The 18,443-nt window shown below is 40.5% G+C and overlaps 1 protein-coding gene across 4 annotated transcripts in view; it reads right to left on the bottom strand.

Moving 5' to 3' along the window:
- The window catches only part of USP24 (ubiquitin specific peptidase 24), a 155,930-nt gene that overhangs the window by 57,476 nt on the left and 80,011 nt on the right, over positions 1 to 18,443 (bottom strand). For all 4 annotated transcript variants that reach the window (XM_070367968.1, XM_070367966.1, XM_070367969.1 and 1 more), the window contains 10 exons: positions 17,010 to 17,095; positions 16,746 to 16,839; positions 15,428 to 15,583; positions 11,087 to 11,184; positions 7,822 to 7,917; positions 7,477 to 7,705; positions 6,639 to 6,798; positions 5,620 to 5,775; positions 3,357 to 3,427; positions 2,314 to 2,474 (listed from right to left, as the gene is read on the bottom strand). In XM_070367968.1, the coding sequence (XP_070224069.1) occupies positions 2,314 to 2,474; positions 3,357 to 3,427; positions 5,620 to 5,775; positions 6,639 to 6,798; positions 7,477 to 7,705; positions 7,822 to 7,917; positions 11,087 to 11,184; positions 15,428 to 15,583; positions 16,746 to 16,839; positions 17,010 to 17,095 (1,307 nt within the window). The remainder of the gene's footprint in view (positions 1 to 2,313; positions 2,475 to 3,356; positions 3,428 to 5,619; positions 5,776 to 6,638; positions 6,799 to 7,476; positions 7,706 to 7,821; positions 7,918 to 11,086; positions 11,185 to 15,427; positions 15,584 to 16,745; positions 16,840 to 17,009; positions 17,096 to 18,443) is intronic.

Genomic DNA, 18,443 nt, shown 5'->3' with positions numbered 1-18,443 from the left:
ATTGCAAATTCTATGTTATGCATATTCTACCACAGTAAAAGAAAAAAAAAATCTAGCAAATCTAAAAAAAAAAATCATCTACAAGATTGTCTCTGAGGTGTCTCATCATGTCCTTTGTCCATTTTTCTATTTGGCTGTTGGTCTTTTGTGATTTATAATATCTCTTCATATGTATTATCAAAATCAGCTGCTGTCTGTCACATATGTTGTAAGTCTGTATAGTTAGTTTAACTGACTTTTGACTCAGGTATATTTTTTTTCATAGATATTTTCTGGAATCAAATTTACCAGTCTTGCATTTACTGATTTCTTACTGGGTACAGACTTGCAGTTTAGAACGCTAAAGAGCTTGGCTGCACAGCAAGGTGAATACACTCAATGTTACTGACTGTTCAGTTAAAAATCGTTAAAATGTTAAACGTTATGTTATGGATCTTCTTGACCCAGGGACTGAGCATGGGTCTCCCACACTGCAGGCAGATTTTTTACTACCTGTGCCACCAGGGAAGCCCCTGAGTATATTTTACTACACTGAAAAAAAAAGACCAAGTTTGGTATTTGGAGCTCTTGTTGCTATTTAGTCACTCAGTTGGGCCCAACTCTCTGCAACCCGTGGACTGCAACATGCCAGGCGTCCTTGTGCTTCACTAGCTCCCAGAGTTTGCTCAAACTCATGTCCATTGAGCCAGTGATGCCTTCCAATCATCTCATCCTCTGTTGCCCCCTTCTCCTCTTGCCCTCAATCTTGCCCAGCATCAGCATCTTTTCCAATGAATAAGCTTTTCAGATCAGGTGGCCAAAGTATTGGAGTTTCAGCATCAGTCCTGCCAACGAATATTCAGGGTTGATTTCCTTTAGGATTGACTGGTTTGATCTCCTTGCTGTCCAAGGGACTCTCAAGAGTCTTCTCTAACAGCACAGTTCAAAAATGTCAGTTCTTCGGTGCTCAGCTTTCTTTATAGTCCAACTCTCCATACATGACTACTGGAAAAACTATAGCTTTGACCAGATGGGCTTTTGTGGGCAAACTGATGTCTCTGCTTTTTAAATACACTGTCTAGGTTTGTCATAGCTTTTCTTCCAAGGAGCAAATGTATTTTAATTTCATGGCTACAATCACCATCCACAGTGATTTTGGTGCCCCAAAATAAAGTCTGTCACTGTTTCCATTGTTTCCCCATCTATTTGCCATGAAGCGATGGGACCAGATGCCATGATCTTAGTTTTTTGAATGCTGTTTTAAGCCAGCTTTTTCACTCTCCTCTTTCACCTTCATCAAGGGACTCTTTAGATCCTCTGCTTTCTGCCATTAGGATGGTGTCATCTGCATATCCAAAGTTATTAATATTTCTCCGGGCAATCTTGATTCCAGCTTAAGCTTCACCCAGCCCAGCATGTGAAAACAAGTTGTACTGTGCCACTTCAGCATTCTTGCCTTGAGAACCCCATGAACAGTATGAAAAGGCAAAGAGATACAACACTGAAAGACGAACCCCACAGGACGGTAGGTGTCCAGTATGATACTGGAGAAGAACAGAGAAACAGATCCAGAAAGAATGAAGAGGCTGAGCTGAAGTGGAAGTGACACCCAATTGTGGATGTGTCTGGTGGTATTTGGAGTAGCTCTAACATTTCTACTAAGGGCTCTAATTTACAAAGCATATACAAAGGAAAATATATACTGATTTCACAAATCTCTGTGGTGTCTTCTAAGCCCCAGAGCAAGGGCTTGCTGATAAAGCTGAGCTGGAAATGTGGCTTAAACTTGAGGTCCATGTGGGATTCCTGACCTCCCAGGCTGAGCCTACACTGGGGCACCCCTGTAGGCAGGCTTGCCTCAGGAGGTAAGATGGGTTAGGCAGAATCGTTTTACTCAAGTCTCTGAACCTGGACCACAAGCCTCCTTCCATGTCCAGGATGTATAAACCCAAGAAAAAGCTAGAAGGATACCCTAGTACCTCTAGACATGGAGTTATAAAGTATGCTAAAAATGTGATGTACAGGTGTGAACTCTTTACGCAGTGATCTGGCTCAAATAGTGCAGTTTCTCAACCACCAGGTGAGTCTTCTTTTTGGGGTAGGTGGAGATAGAAGCTGGGGTGGTGGAGAGAAAGAAAGCCTGGTATTATTTCTTCTAACTCTTTGGTCCTAAATGGGAGGAAAACCTGAGATGCCTTCTTTCAAGGTATACATGCTGGAAGAGAGAAGGAGAGATTCTGTCATCTCAGTCATGCACTGTGGCCTGTAGGGGAGCAGTACACAAATCATTACTCCCTCTCTGTATGACGTGAACGTTTTCATCTTATTACATACCTCTGATTGACTCCTCGCATGATACTGGTTGGGGACCAGAGAGGCAGCTGAGCAGTGAGAATCACACCCAGCAGAAACTGGTTTGGCTTCTGCACATCTGGGTGGGCTGAAGTATCTGTCTGACTCAGAGTATACAGCTGATCGCAGGCAACACGGCGAATCTGAAATCACATTTTTAGTGGCCAAGGATGTACATCAATAAACACATAGACTGCTTAAAAAATGAATTTCCTCCAAAGTCCATACTCTGAACGATGCTATAAGGGTGTGAGCATTTCAGTCAGTAAAGTTTACATTGAATAAACTAGGGCTAATTTAAATCAAGTGTGGTCTGGGTACTGATTTCCCAAATTATTCTAGTAGTGGATTCTACTCAGATGGTAAAGAATCTGCCTACAATGCGGGAGACCTGGGAAGATCCCTGGTTGGGAAGATCCCCTGGAGGAGGGCATAGCAAGTCACTCCTGTATTCTTGTCTGGAAAATCCCTATGGACAGAGGAGCCTGGCGGGCTACAGCCCATGGAGCTGCCAAGAGTCAGACATGACTGAGTGTCTAAGCACAGCACATTCTACTCTAATCAACAGGCTTATAATTTTAAATGAAAATTAGAAACAAACAAACAAACAAACAAACCTCTTCTTCATGTGTCTCAAAGTTAATTTTCAAGGTTATGTACGAAAATGAGAATTCTAAGACCTAATGAAAGTTCACGGCTTGAAGTTGGTCTTTCTTGATTTGGGCCAACAAGTTAATGTTTAATGTTGGCTGACTTGGCCAGCTATGGATGTTGAACACTGTAAGATTTTGTTTGTTATAAATAAATGCAAGTTAATCATAGCACTAGTATCTTAACTTCCGGTGAAACACAGACAAGGAAGGAAGGTGCGAGTCTAAACGGTCACTGTCATAATGGTCTGCAGCGCTCTACGTGACTCCCCAGGAGGACTAACACCACTCCCTCTACAGTCCCCACACTGCCTCAGGCATCCAGGAGCCCAGGCAGAGCAAGACCAAAGGGGTTTTGTATAAAGTGAGCCTTACCTCAGCACTTGGTGATCCAAGCAGAATATCAATGATAAAATCGGCAACACAGGGCAAGTTGTAGAAAGAGGCTGATGGTAAGAATAAGGAGAATGGGGGCAGGGGAGGAAACTAAGTTAGGAAATGCATTTTCAAAATTTCAGAAGTTTTGAATAATTTCTTACCCTTAACTATCGTAGACATCATCTCTTCTTCCACACAGAATCAAATTCAGTACCTCCATAACTGCCCCCATGAGCGCCTAAGGCGCTCAAGAGCAGGACTGTCCAAGTAATCGTTGTACCCTCACTTTTTCCCACAATGTCTTGTGCTTACTAGTGACAGAACAAATATGTCTTGCTTTGATAAACTATCAATACCTCTGAACTATAAAATGTACTCTACAATAAACTTACAAATGATAAAAAAGCTTGAAGTTATAATTTTTCTCATCCTGATTACTTCTGTAATCAAACAATTGTAGGAAACTGAACTAAAAGTATGGCTTATGCTTAATAGTATTTCACAGTGACTTAAGACTTCTCATATATAAGCCTTTAAAAGCAAATCTGACCAAAGTAAATCATTTTTGATACTGTACTGTCAAATTTTTGATAGTTCACTGTCCCATAAACATGTAACTTTTTCTGTATGTTTATCTTGATATCTTATATGATAAATTTGGATGTTATACCGAATAATACATAATGATCACCAATTCTACGTAACAGGCAGTCTGAACCAGTAATAATAGTAATGAATTGGGCTCCATGTATTGGTACAATTTTTAAAAGTCAAGTCATTAAGACTGCATCCCTGAATAAGTATTTATTGAGGGCCTACTACACACCCCACAGTGTTTGGGTGTTAAGGATTCATTAGGAAACACATGGGACAAAAGTCTCTGTTCTTACAGAGCTTACCATCTAGGTGGGGAAGGGGATAATGACAATAAACATGATAAGCAGAGAAATTTTACTGTATGCTGTACAGTGATAAGTGATAGAGAAAAAAACAACAACAGAGTTTACAGGTGAATGCTGGGAGAGGTGAGGACTGTGATTTCTCTAAAAAAAGGTGGGGGAAGTGGGAATAGCTAGTGCAAGGGCCCTGAGGCAGGCATGTGCCTGAGTGTCAGCGAACAGCTAGGAAGCCAGGGTGGCTGAAGCATGGTGGGTGAGGCAGGGAGTGCAAGAGGTGAAGGCACACAGGCATCACGGGCGTGGATGGTGCCAGGCCTGGAAGGTCTTAGGGAAGATCTGGCTTTCACTAAGTGTGAACGGAGGCCGCTGCAAGGCTGTAGATAGAGGAGTGATACGATCTGACTTACATTTTAGCGGGTCCACTCTGGTTACTGTGTGGAGAATAAACTGCAAGGGTAGAAGCAGGGAGATTAGTCAGGGCACTGCTGCTATAATCAAGGCAAGAGATGATGGAGGAGCAGAGGGTACCAACAGCAAAGGTGGTCTAAGGGGTGGAATCCCCTTAATCCAGCAAAGGTGGAGTCTGAAGAAGGATGTGTTGGCAGATTAGAAGTAGGATGTAAAGAAAGGAATCCTGGAGTAGGATGACTCCAAGAACGAAAATGCTACTAATTAAGATGGGCAATCTCTTGGGTGGTGTGGGCCAGACCAGTGTTCAGTTCTGGACATGTTAAGTTCAGGAAGTCTACTATATCTAAGTAGAGATGTCAGGGGAGGGACCCAGGTCACAGAGCCAAATTTAAGTGTTACCGACACATAGAGGGAATTTAAGGCTGTGAACGTGGATGTGATTATGTGAATGGGTGATTATGAGAATGAGTGTAGGCAGAGGAAAAAAAGTGTCCAGGGACTGAGCCCTGGGGAATCTAATGCTAAAAATATGTTTAGCAATAGCCCCAGTTTGTCAAAACCAACAATAAAGATAAAAGGACAAATCTTAAGTTTCATAATTTTTAATACTGGAGTCGTTATCAGTTTAGGGATTGATATATAATTCTACTTCTATAGCTTATGACCTACAACTTTGGCTTGTTTTAATTCCTCCAACAGATGGTAAGCTCTCCTGGACAGCAGACATACTGCCTTTGTAACATCAACTGTGGAACCGTGTATACAGAGGTGCTCAATAAATACTTGTTCAGAATTAAGTACTCTAGCACTATTCTTACCTATTCCATATGCCAACTTTCCCCTTTTCCATTTCTATTAATATGACCTTATCTATGAAGGGATATAAATAATTCCCAACAGAAACCTGGCCGTTTCCTAAAACACGAGTGGCAAGCAGGCCTCCTGCATACCCAGCTGTTGGCTCCGAAGCTGCAGGCAGGTGACAAGTAGAGACAAAGCCTCTCCGGCAATCAGGGAGTCTTTGGTGGACACGGACTGTTGTCGTACACAGATGCCTGCGTGCAAGGCCACTGGGTCCCCTTCACTTCCAGAGCTGCAATTGCTTCCTGGAAACATACAAAACGGAAGGTTACTGAAGGGTTACTGGGGATCCCACAGGACCCTTGAGATTAAAACCCTTTAATGTGTCCATAATCCTCAAGTGAAGGTAAAGAGTTCAAGAAGACACTTTGGTCTAAGAAACAAGAGAGAATTAATCATTTACTTTGACCCCCACTGCTTTCTTTGTACTTAAAACACATTTGGAAGCGCTGAAAAATACATTTACGATGAAAAACTAGTTTCAGGTGCCAGAAGCAAAAACAGTGCGATTTTGGAGGCATGTGGGAGTCTTTCTGGGTTATTAGAAATGCTCCTTATCTTAATCTAATGGGTTATACTTATGTAAAAACCCTAAAACTCCTGTACATTCAACATTTCTGCACTTTACTGTATGTCGTACAGTGTAAAAGCTCTATTATTAATGAGTTATATACACAGCAGGGAAACCAAATAAAGCTGAGAAATAAAGCTATTTATAAAGGCCTAACAGAAAATAACAGGCCAAACCAAGAAAATGATTTTTCCAGGTAAATATTCTAGATAAATTTTTATTACAGCTGTAATTATTGGCCTCATGACACTTTCATACTCAGCAAGCTAAAACTCTGCTTGGTTTTTCTATTTATTTTGCATTTATAAACTTTTTTCTTAGTATGACATATATAAATGAAGGATGTATATACATACATGCAAACTTGAATATGCATAAATCTTGAGGGTTTATTTAGCTTGATGAATTTCTGTTCATGCTCAAAAGCAAGAGAAAAGGCTTTCTCCTTTCTGTGACCCTGAATAACCTATACAAAGATGATTTTTATAGCTACTTCCTGTTCAATATTCTAATTATTTTATCCTTCTTAATCAGTACCTGAACTGCTGAGTCTGTTTCGAATGCCAGCAGGAAACAGAGAATTACTTTCTTTAATTGGTTGGCTACTCCCAACGAGGTCGAGCCGTCCTGCGGCTGCAGCCCATGACAGTCGCATGAAACAGGCCACAGTAGATGTGAAATCACCGACTTCCATTGTCTAAGGAAGCAAGAAAGTGCTGTGAGTACTTGGACATGTCCCACTGACTTCAATAACCTCCTCTTGGTCTCAGTTTGCAGGCTCATTTCCCTCCAACATCATCTACAAGACAGACAGCCTTTTTCATGCTTCTGTACTGTTCAAAGACTTACAACTGCCTCTCTGCTACTACAACACAGAGACCCTGCTGTCCAGGTTCTGGCTTCAAATCACCCATTTTGCTGTCACCATGTCCCCTCTTCCACACACAGCATCCGGTCTATGTGAACCACCATGCGGCCTCCTACACAGGCTTCTTTTCTAATAGCTCCCACCTTCCCCTTTACCTGAACAACTTTCCTCTCTCTAAATGAATCCATGGATATGGAATCCCTACCTATTCTTAAAGGCTTAGTCCCTCCTACATGGAATCCTTGTGACAGCCGCATGTGAAGATGACTATTCCATTCCACTTAAGCCCTGTAGAATGTCTTGCTTTGGTAGTCTTCTTACAACAATTGATGTTTTCCACCTGAATTACAGTGAATTCTACACTAGTTGATCTCTTTCTTACTTCCTGTACGCTCCTTGAGGATGATACTCACATCAATAATTTTTATATCTGCATAGGCCCTCCCCACCAGTGGTGCCTTCTGGAAAGAAGGCCCTTGGGACTTCTTGAACAAACAAGTCACTTACTTGTATTGCGACTCGTGCAGCAGGAATGATCTCCTCAACTCTGATGGAAGACCGGTCAGACACTGACAGCTGTCGGTAGGATGACTTCTCTGGGGTGCCACATAAGGACATCTGCCTGCTCGTCTGCCGGCTGACATTTCGGAATGGGCGAGAAGAAAGTGCTTCTATGCCATCTTTGGTGAGGTCTTCATCCAATAAGGTTGGCAATGTTTGTCCCACGAGTAAAAATCTTAAAAGGAAATAAGCTAGGCTAAGCCAAGGTCATTTCATACTATGTTTAAAGGATGGGATCTGGAAGAAAGAGTCAAGAATGGCCATCTGAGAGTAATCAATAGATTTACGTACCTTGCCAGTTGTAGACAGATGGAATAAACGCCTTGCCTTGTTTCATAGTCTACTTCTGATGGGATGGAATCCCTCTGCATGACATTTACAACCAAACTTCAAAAAAAAAGAAAAAAGAAAAGGCAGGATATTTAAGACTTCTGTTTCTTCCACAGGTAATTTTCTATAAGTAGTTTGAAAGTGAAAGTGAAGTCACTCAGTTGTGTCCCACTCTTTGCAACCCCATGGACTATAGCCTATCAGGCTCCTCCGTCCATGGGATTTTCCAGGCAAGAGTGCTGGAGTGGATTGCCATTTCCTTCTCCAGGGGATCTTTCCAACCTATGAATCGAACCCAGGTCTCCCACATTGTAGGCAGATGCTTTACCGTCTGAGCCGCCAGGGAAGCTCTCCATATAAGTAGTTTAATACTTATCAATTACTTAAAATTCTTACATGATCCTTACATATAAATGGATCACACAGATTCCTATCACAACGATTTCTTATAGTACATATAACCTTCCTGGTTCAGAATTAAAATTGGACTCCTTTCTTAGCCAAAAAATAACCAGTACAGAGTGTTTAGATAGTTTGCCTTCTCACTAACTTGAATGAGTTCCCCAATCAACTGCTATGTTGGTATTAGAAGAGCTATCAATTCAAAAGTATATCCAGAATTGGTGTATTCTACAAAGCTTGTTTTCACATCTACTATCACCTACATTGCTGTAAAAGCTTCCCAACTCTTCTTCTTGCTTCTACTCTTGAAGCTTCACCTCCAAAATCTATTCTCAAAAGATCAACCAGAATGATCCCTTAAAAATGGAGGTTACCATGGGATTCCTCTGGACAAAATCCTCCCATGGTTTCCTATTTCCTTCACAGTAGCCTGTAAAATCCTGCATACCCTGACCTCTGGTATCTCTGTAACCTCATGCCCCCTACCCTTCTCCCCTCACTCAGCCCCAACCACACTAGCCCCCTGCTGGCTTTACAGACACCAGGTCGACCCTCACAGGGGCTTGCGTTGGATGCTCCTCTGGACAGCTTTCCCCAGCATCTCCAGATCTTGCTCCCTCACCTCCTTCAGGTCATTGTAAAATATCCCCCCATCAGTGCAGTGTTCTCTGATCACTCTACTGAACAAACCCTTCCCCTACCCACCCGCTCTTCTTTGTCTTATTTTTCTCTCCAGCTTTTATCACCACCTGACATACACTTTTACTTCTTTGTTGTCTTCCCTTCTAGACTACCATCTTCACAAGGACATGGATTATTGTTTTATCGATACACTGCTCTCTTTCTAGTACTTAGAACGATGCCTAGCATGTGCACTGACACTCAGAAATAAGCCAGAATTAAAATGCCTGTGTTAGCATAGCTCTGTAATTGGCTGATGATCTGAAATGAGTTTTCACCCTCTATTTCCACTGCTGTTTCTAGTCCCCTTGATCTCCGCAAGGTCTCACCCAAGCTCTCTTCCCTGAAGGCCTCCAACAGAATTCCTTCAATTACCCTCTGCTCAAAATTCAAGCTGGTTTTCACTCTTTTCTTTCCCAAAGGAGATGGCATGCCTACTTTCTTTATGGAACATATCTTCCAACTGCAGTGGAACTTAGCCCCATTGGTTGATCACCCCCTTTTATTCTTTTCTTTTTCATTGGCCCCTTTTAGTCAGCTCACAATGAGAACCAAGGCTTCTCCAAGTTAAAATCAAAACAGAAAAGCAAACTTTCTCTTCAGTTATCCTATCCTTCAAACTTCGGTCACCTCCTTTTCTCTCACTCATACAATAGAGATTTCCACTTACTGATTCTGCTTCCCAGCCTTACACTTGCCAGGGTCTCAGGCTGCAAGGCTTTCCTTATACACGATGCCTCCTTGAACATCCAGTGCCATTCTCCACTTCTCTCAAGAGCATCATGTCCAAACCATCCCCTTCATGTGACTCACAGAGATCTTTTGCACAATCAAACTCACTTCTCTTGACTTTCTCAGTTTCTTCCATCTTATCTTCATTCCCCATATGGACTAAAGAGTTATTATCATTCACTCATTCTCCCAAGCTAGAAATCATAGGGCCATTTTTAAAAAGTTTCCTACTCTATATTTGTGCTTCCCAGGTGGTTCAGTGGTAAAGAATCCACCTGCCAATGCAGAAGACACAGGTTTGATCCCTGCATTGGGAAGATCCACTGGAGAAGGAAATGGCAACCCACTCCAGTATATTATTGCCTGGGAAATCCTATGGCCAGAGGAGCCTGATAAGCTATAGTCCAAGGAGTTGCAAAAGTTGGACATGACTTAGAGACTAAACAGCAACAACAATCTTGCATCTAATCATAAAGACTTTTCTATTTCATCTTATAAATGTCCCTCTACCACTGTCCCACATTTAGAACCTGTCATCTCTTCTCTGGAACACTGTAACATTTCTTACAGTTCTCCCTGCCTCTAGTCTCTTCCACCTGCAGTCATCTTTTCTACTGCAGTCAGAGTAACTGTTCTAGCTAACTCCTGGCTTAGACACCTCCTGTTTTTACAACATAATGCTGAAATTCCTCAATATGACCCCCTATTCACAATCTCTCTCCTTTACCCTTTGCTCTGGTCTCACCAGGCAACTGTAGTTCCCAAGACAGTCCTGTGCTGTCCATGCTCTCACTCATCCCCACCCCTCCTCTGGCTGAGAATGTCCTTCCCTCCTTGATTACCTAGAAAGCGGTGACTCATCTCTGCTTCCAGCTCACATGTCACTTTCTGGGAAGCATCTCCTAATCTTATTACCCCAAGCAAACCTTACCATTTTAACCACTGCTTTCTTCCCCACTTCATCCCACAAAGCACCTTTTATAAGCCTGTTTCAATACCTGCAATAACTGTTTGTTATTCTTTAAGAATAACAGGAAGCTCTCAAGGGCAGGGATAACATCTTCCCCCAGCGCTAATGCGTTGCACAACACAGATTACTAAGAATCAGATCCACCTTATCTCAAACTGATGTGGGAGTGACCAGAAACAGCACAGTCTCGTCTCCTCTTGAGAATTTCCCCCGCTCCCAAAGGGGAAAGACATATGCTTCTGTCAGTTTTCCAAATAATCAAAAGTCATTAAAACATTTAAAAATATTCTAAAGACAAAAACATCATTCCTTCTTATTACAACTCCCATAATACTTTAAATCATGCCTTGTAGGCATAAATAAGGCCCGGCAGGAGAAATTAACTAAAATAACTCTATTCATTTTCTGCAATATCATATAATACAATATTGAAACTCTAACCTCAAACCTCCTGCTTTGAGGAAGTTCTCACAAAATGATTTTGCACAATTTCTTGCCATGTCATCATCAGCTGTTGGCATGAGTTTGGAGCTTAGAACCTTGGAAAAAAGATAAAGCACAATTAATCATCCCAACATTTCCAGTAGAAATTATTCCTTTTTATCAAGTAAAGCAATCAGACAACTTGAGTCAGAATCTCTTTAACTGCTGCTCTTTCTACCTCCAATAGTATAAGGAGGCTGATGTTTCACAAATAGTTCCATTTACTTAGCATGAAAAATCTTTCTGTTTTTAGAGAGCTAGTATGCTCCTCTTTCATGAAACCAGCAAATGTGAATGTCTCAGGCTCCAGACTTGCCTAAGAGCAGGTAACATTATGTGTTATGTGGATATGTTCTAGAAAAAGTATATAAACCGAAGTTTTATAACAGTCCATTTATTATAAATGCTGGATGAGTTTCCTGATAATGATTCTAACTCCTATTTACTGAGCAACTGTCTCCAAGGTACTAGGCGTAAGATGAAGTACTTAATTTGCTCTGTCTCTTAATTTCACTCTGTAAGGCATAGGTATTTTATTCTACAGGGAAAGACTGAGACCTGAGAGGTTATGTGACCTCCCACCTGTGGTCACACAGTTAGAATTTGAGTCTAGATGGGTCTCACTCTAACATCCATGCCCTTTTTATGACACTGTAGTATCCACCTAAAGGAAACTATTTTCACATAAATAATCAACCTGCAGTATGAGACTACAAATTTAGCTCACATCCTAGTTTTACCACTGACTAGTTGAGAGATCTCACATACGTAATTTGCCTTTTTGCCTCAGTTTTCTCATTGGGTAAATGACAGTAATTACCTTTCCCAGAGTATTGTTTGTAAGTCAGATAACACAAACTTAAGGTGTTTAGTATAAGCACTGGCACAAGACAAGTGCCCAGGAAACAACTGCTTATTTAGTTATGACTTAAATTTTTTAAAGCTCATAGCCTCAGTTTTCCCAAGGTTTTAATCTAGATGTAATTCAAGATCCTTTCTTTATTAAAAAAAAATCTGCTTCTATGAACTTATTAGTAATTTTAGGAGCTTAGATTCTTAATGTGATATTTTTGTCTAAAGATGCTTTCTTCCTAAGTTGCCCTTCAGGAAACTGGTTTGCCAGCTTCAGATCACAAGCATCATTCAGGAGAATGGGAACCTTCTGCTATCCTAACCCTTTCTAAGTGTTGACAGCCACAGGCACACACTCCCCATGCTTAATGGACAACAATTTAGTGAGGGTGAAAGATTTTCCCAAAGGAATGGGTACTTGGAATATCCACTCTGAATTTCCCTAGAAGCCAAACATAAGTTAAAGATTGAAATGCAAGGACATGAACCTTTCAGGTAACAGTAAAAAGAAGTGCTTTGGGGGTGTTATGGTTTCTACATTTTTTACAGAGCAAAAGGCAACCTATCAGAGGAATTCCCAGTTAATCTGAAGTTCTAAAATGAGACTGGGGATGATTTTACAGTCCTTTGGCTCTAAGGTAATGCAATCTAAGTAGCTGATGACAAACCATACCCACTGCTGGGTCATTCTGATTTTCAGGGTGCTCTCAAATGTGGGTGTTAAGATTTATACCTTAACTTTCTGAGACAATCATTTAAAAGCAAATAACAAATCTGGCAGCAATGCAAGATACAAATTTTATAAGACTGAATTAGCCAAAAATTTCTAGGTAATTTTCTGTTTTGGAATATTGTATGTATTTTTAAATGTTCACAAGAAATGAGGTCATACTTTATTTTTAAAATACATGCTAAATATTTTTTCCTTTTGGACCCAACAAACATTTTCACAAGAAAAATTATCTTAAGGCAACTATGAAACATTATCACAGCTCCACCATACAAACATATAAATAATGAGTTAAGCACAAAAATGAGTGAATATGACTTTATACTCCAAATTAGACTGTCAGATGAAATAAAACTTTGAAAACATGCCTGAGTAGGTATCTTCTTGTCAATTATGACCTTTGTTGTGATTCAAAACCTACTGAAGACAAATGGTAATTTGATAATTAAGGTTGCTCGGGCACCGATCTGGATTCCTTAATAAACAATTAACTAAATAGAACAATTTAAGGTAAAACAAAATCATTCAGGGCTTTATATTCCCTAGAACCTTACGTGCCCTGAGGGTCTGGCAGAGCAGGGCAGTTTCCACCTCCACAGTGCTTTGCTACGGTTCTGATTTTAGGACTCAGCCTATCAAGCCTCTCCTACGTCTAACTCATAAGAACCTGGAGCAATTATCACACCTTTTCAACTCTGTGGTAGTTAAAACTACCACAATGATTTGTAGACAGTAAATAATTAGTAAAGTTTAGTGAACTGAATCTACTAATTTAAAGCTACTGTTAGGAAGGAGGGCAATAAAAATATTCTTTTGGTCAAATACTTTTAATAAAATAGCTTTCTTTCTAAAAACACCCTAAAATAATAATGTTAAATGTGTTTCCTGAGAAACTACTTATAAAGCTTCATTAATGGCAACAAATTGCAACAGCTTTTTTAAAAAGTTAGGATGCATTTAGTAACAAGGCTGAGGATTAAAAACTGATGTTATAAACACTTGCAAAACTTCCAGAGGAAGTTAATTACACATTTTTATACATTCAGATCAGATCAGATCAGATCAGTCGCTCAGTCGTGTCCGACTCTTTTCAACCCCATGAATCTCAGCACACCAGGCCTCCCTGTCCCTCACCAACTCCCGGAGTTCACTCAGACTCATGTCCATCGAGTCAGTGATGCCAACCAGCCATCTCATCCTCTGTCGTCCCCTTCTCCTCCTGCCCCCAATCCCTCCCAGCATCAGAGTCTTTTCCAATGAGTCAACTCTTCGCATGAGGTGGCCAAAGTACTGGAGTTTCAGCTTTAGCATCAGTCCTTCCAAAGAAATCCCAGGGCTGATCTTCAGAATGGATGGGCTGGATCTCCTTGCAGTCCAAGGGACTCTCAAGAGTCTTCTCCAACACCACAGTTCAAAAGCATCAATTCTTCAGCGCTCAGCCTTCTTCACAGTCCAACTCTCACATCCATACATGACCACTGGAAAAACCATAGCCTTGACTAGACGAACCTTTGTTGGCAAAGTAATGTCTCTGCTTTTGAATATGCTATCTAGGTTGGTCATAACTTTCCTTCCAAGGAGTAAGCGTCTTTTAATTTCATGGCTGCAGTCACCATCTGCAGTGATTTTGGAACCCAGAAAAATAAAGTCTGACACTGTTTCCACTGTTTCCCCATCTATTTCCCATGAAGTGAAGGGACCAGATGCCATGAATTTCGTTTTCTGAATGTTGAGCTTTAAGCCAACTTTTTCACTCTCCACTTTCACTTTCATCAAGAGGCTTTTGAGTTCCTCTTCACTTTATGCCATAAGGGTGGTGTCATCTGCATATCTGAGGTTATTGATATTTCTCCCGGCAATCTTGATTCCAGCTTGTGTTTCTTCCAGTCTAGCGTTTCTCATGATGTACTCTGCATAGAAGTTAAATAAACAGGGTGACAATATACAGCCTTGACAAACTCCTTTTCCTATTTGGAACCAGTCTGTTGTTCCATGTCCAGTTCTAACTGTTGCTTCCTGACCTGCATACAAATTTCTCAAGAGGCAGGTCAGGTGGTCTGGTATTCCCATCTCTTTCAGAATTTTCCACAGTTTATTGTGATCCACACAGTCAAAGGCTTTGGCATAGTCAATAAAGCAGACATAGATGTTTTTCTGGAACTCTCTTGCTTTTTCGATGATCCAGTGGATGTTGGCAATTTGATCTCTGGTTCCTCTGCCTTTTCTAAAACCAGCTTGAACATCTGGAAGTTCACGGATCACATATCGCTGAAGCCTGGCTTGGAGAATTTTGAGCATTACTTTACTAGCATGTGAGATGAGTGCAATTGTATGGTAGTTTGAGCATTCTTTGGCATTGCCTTTCTTTGGGACTGGAATGAAAACTGACCTTTTCCAGTCCTGTGGCCGCTGCTGAGTTTTCCAAATTTGCTGGCATATTGAGTGCAGCACTTTCACAGCATCATCTTTCAGGATTTGGAATAGCTCAACTGGAATTCCATCACCTCCACTAGCTAATTATTTATTTACATGCTATTTTACAAGTATAACAATGTACATAGGTATAAGTTGGGGGAAAAAAAGAGCATTTTCAAAGTCCAAAACAATAAAACACTTCAATTTATAGTCTATTTACTTATTTCTGACATCTGTAAGCATGAATCTTCAGACCAAAATGAATCTGTTAAAATTAAATTAAAAAAAATGAGGTTTCTTACTTCTAAGTTGTAGAGCACTCTGAAGGTGGACATTCCTGGAGCGAAAGATCGAAATAGACTTTCTAAAATTGAACTGGCGCTTGGCTGATGCTGCTGCTTAGAAGACAGGGATGGAGACTTTGAAGACTGAGAACTTGTTTCAGACAGTAATGTTTTCTAAGTTTAAAATAATGAAAAAGGACACAAATGAAGGAGAAACATTATCACTATATATTCTAGTATTCTTTTCCACTTTAATATACTCAAATCATCGACATTTTCTAAAAAAATTAACCTCAAGGCCACATCACTCTTCAATTATTAAGGAAGCACTGAACTCCATCACACAGACCGTCAGTGGTCAACAGCATTCCATTCTACAGGAATGCCTCTGGGATTGTATTCTAAGCAACACTGGCGAGGCCATCCTAATTTATTTCCAGGTTTTTAAACTTTGTACTACTGAACTCTGATAATTAAATTATAAGATTGCAGAGTAGTAGTTTTTGAGAATTTTGGGTGGGGAGAAGGAAATGGCAACCCACTCCAGTGTTCTTGTCTGGAGAATCCCAGGGACAGAGGAGCCTGTTGGGCTGCCGTCTATGGGGTCGCACAGAGTCGGACATGACTGATGCGACTTAGCGGCAGCAGCAGCAGTTCTAGTAATATAGTTTACAATTACATTAGTTCTCTTCTCCCTCAAATTAATAAGTAAGGTATATGTGATAAGGTTCTGACCTGATCTAAATAATAATCACTGAAATGCAAAATTTATAGCTTAGTTTTAACAACTTTGTTCTAAATGAATTTATTCTGAAAATACAATTAAACAATATTATAAATAAAACATTTTTAGTATAAACTCTTAAGGAACAAGATTGTAAAAATTAAACAAAAGGAACTAAATACCAACTGTGAAAAAATTAAGTGATAACCCATTTATGCAAACAACTCAAACATACGCAACAACCACATTCAGAGAGGCATCATGACAGAAGGAAAACATCACAGTTGAATGAGCACTAGAGTCTGACCCTAGATGAGACACTTCATTACTCTGGGTTTAGTTTTCCTCATATAAAACATGAAGGAGGTAGAAGCAGATGACATTAAAGGTTCTTCCAGTTCTAAAATTTGATGTCATTATTGACTACAGATAATTTAAAAGTCATGATGAAGTTCAGATTTCCATTTAGAGCAAAGGTATTTTTCTAAAGAAAAAAATCTGTTATGGGAAAGATGGGATCACATGACCTTTACGTGATGCTATGCTGCATTTTTACTGAATCATGATATAAAATTTCCATGCCTGTTAAATAACTATCCAAGATACTCATACCTTTCTTCCTAAAGAATCAAGTTGATCAAGGGCTTCCTGAATGGCTGGATCAGTAGGTATCAAGAGCAGAAGCTTTCGTACTCGTAGAGTTATCCTGAAATTTTTCAAATGTGAAATTTTTTTCTTAAGAGCCACAGTTTCAAATAAAAAATAGTCAAATTTAGTAGGGGATGTGGAGTGATATACATATTAAGAGAACATGTATTTGGTTCCCTAACTTTAATAGCTTGCTCTCTTGCAAGCTTCACAAACATTTCTATTTACCTTGGCTCCTCTAGATTGGCCAGCTGGTAAAGCATGTCGAATACATTACATACAAGCGCCATCACCACACCAGGGAGGGATTTCTCCTGAGGGAAAAAGCAAAACAAAGATACAAACTTACAAAAGAATTTTCTCCTTTTCTAATCAAAGGTACAAACAATAAAATGACTGGTTCTTAAAGACTGGCTACTGCAAAACTTGGGGCTTCCCTGGTGACACAGTGGTAAAGAATCTGCCTGCAATGCAGGAGATGCAAATTCAACCCCTGGGTCAGAAGATCCTCTGGAGAAGGGAATGGCTAACCACTCCAGTATTCTTGCCTGGAGAATACCACAGACAGAGAAGCCTGGTGGCCTACAGTCCGTAAGATTGCAACGACTGGACATGACTGAGTGACTAATGCTTTCACTTTGACTTCTCTGTCTTAATACTGCTCTGAGTAGGATTTCACTCTTAAATTCTTACTACATGAAGAATATGCCTGGAACGCAGGAGACCGCGGTTTAATTCCTGGGTCAGGAAGATCCACTGGAGAAGGGTTAGGCTACCCATTCCAGAATACCTGGGCTTCCCTTGTGGGTCAGCTGGTAAAGAATCCGCCTGTAATGCGTAACACTGTACAGGAGGTGGTGACCAAAACCACCCCCAAGGAAAAGAAATGTAAGAAGGCAAAGTGCTTATCTGAGGAGGCCTTACAAACAGATGAGAAAAGAGAAGTGAAAGGTAAAGGAGATGGGGAAAGATAAACCCCAACTGACTGCAGAGTTCCAGAGAAGAGCAGGGAAAGGTAAAAGAGCCTTCGCAAGTAAACAATGCAAAGAAATAGAGGAAAACAGAATGGGAAAGACCAGAGATCTCTTTAAGAAAATTGGAGATACCAAGGGGACATTTCATGCAAAGATGAGCTCAATAAAGGACAAAAACAGAAAGAACCTAACAGAAGTAGAAGAGATTAAGAAAAGGTGGCAAGGATGGAAGAACTGTCCAAAAACCTCTTAATGACCCAGATAACCACGATGGTGTGGTCACTCACCTAGAGCCAGACATCCTGGAGCGTGAAGTCAAGTGGGCCTTAGGAAGCATTACAACAAACCAAGCTAGTGGAGGTGACGGAATTCCAGCTGAGCTATTTCAAATCCTGAAAGATGCTGCTGCTAAAGTGCTGCACTCATTATGCCAGCAAATTTGGAAAACTCAGCAGTGGCCACAGGACTGGAAAAGGTCAGTTTTCATTCCAATCCCAAAGAAAGGCAATGCCAAAGAATGTTCAAATTATTGTACAATTGTACACATTTAAAATGTCAGCAAGATATGCTCAAAATCCTTCAAGCTTAGGCTTCAGCAGTATGGGAATAGGGAATTTCCAGAAGTACAAGCTGGATTTAGAAAAAGCAGGAACCTGAGATCAAATTGCCAACACGTGCTGGATCACAG

This window comes from Bos mutus, chromosome 3 (genome assembly GCF_027580195.1).
Source record: "Bos mutus isolate GX-2022 chromosome 3, NWIPB_WYAK_1.1, whole genome shotgun sequence".
Taxonomy (NCBI): Eukaryota; Metazoa; Chordata; class Mammalia; order Artiodactyla; family Bovidae; genus Bos; species Bos mutus.
This window is presented reverse-complemented; position numbering and strand designations above follow the sequence as displayed.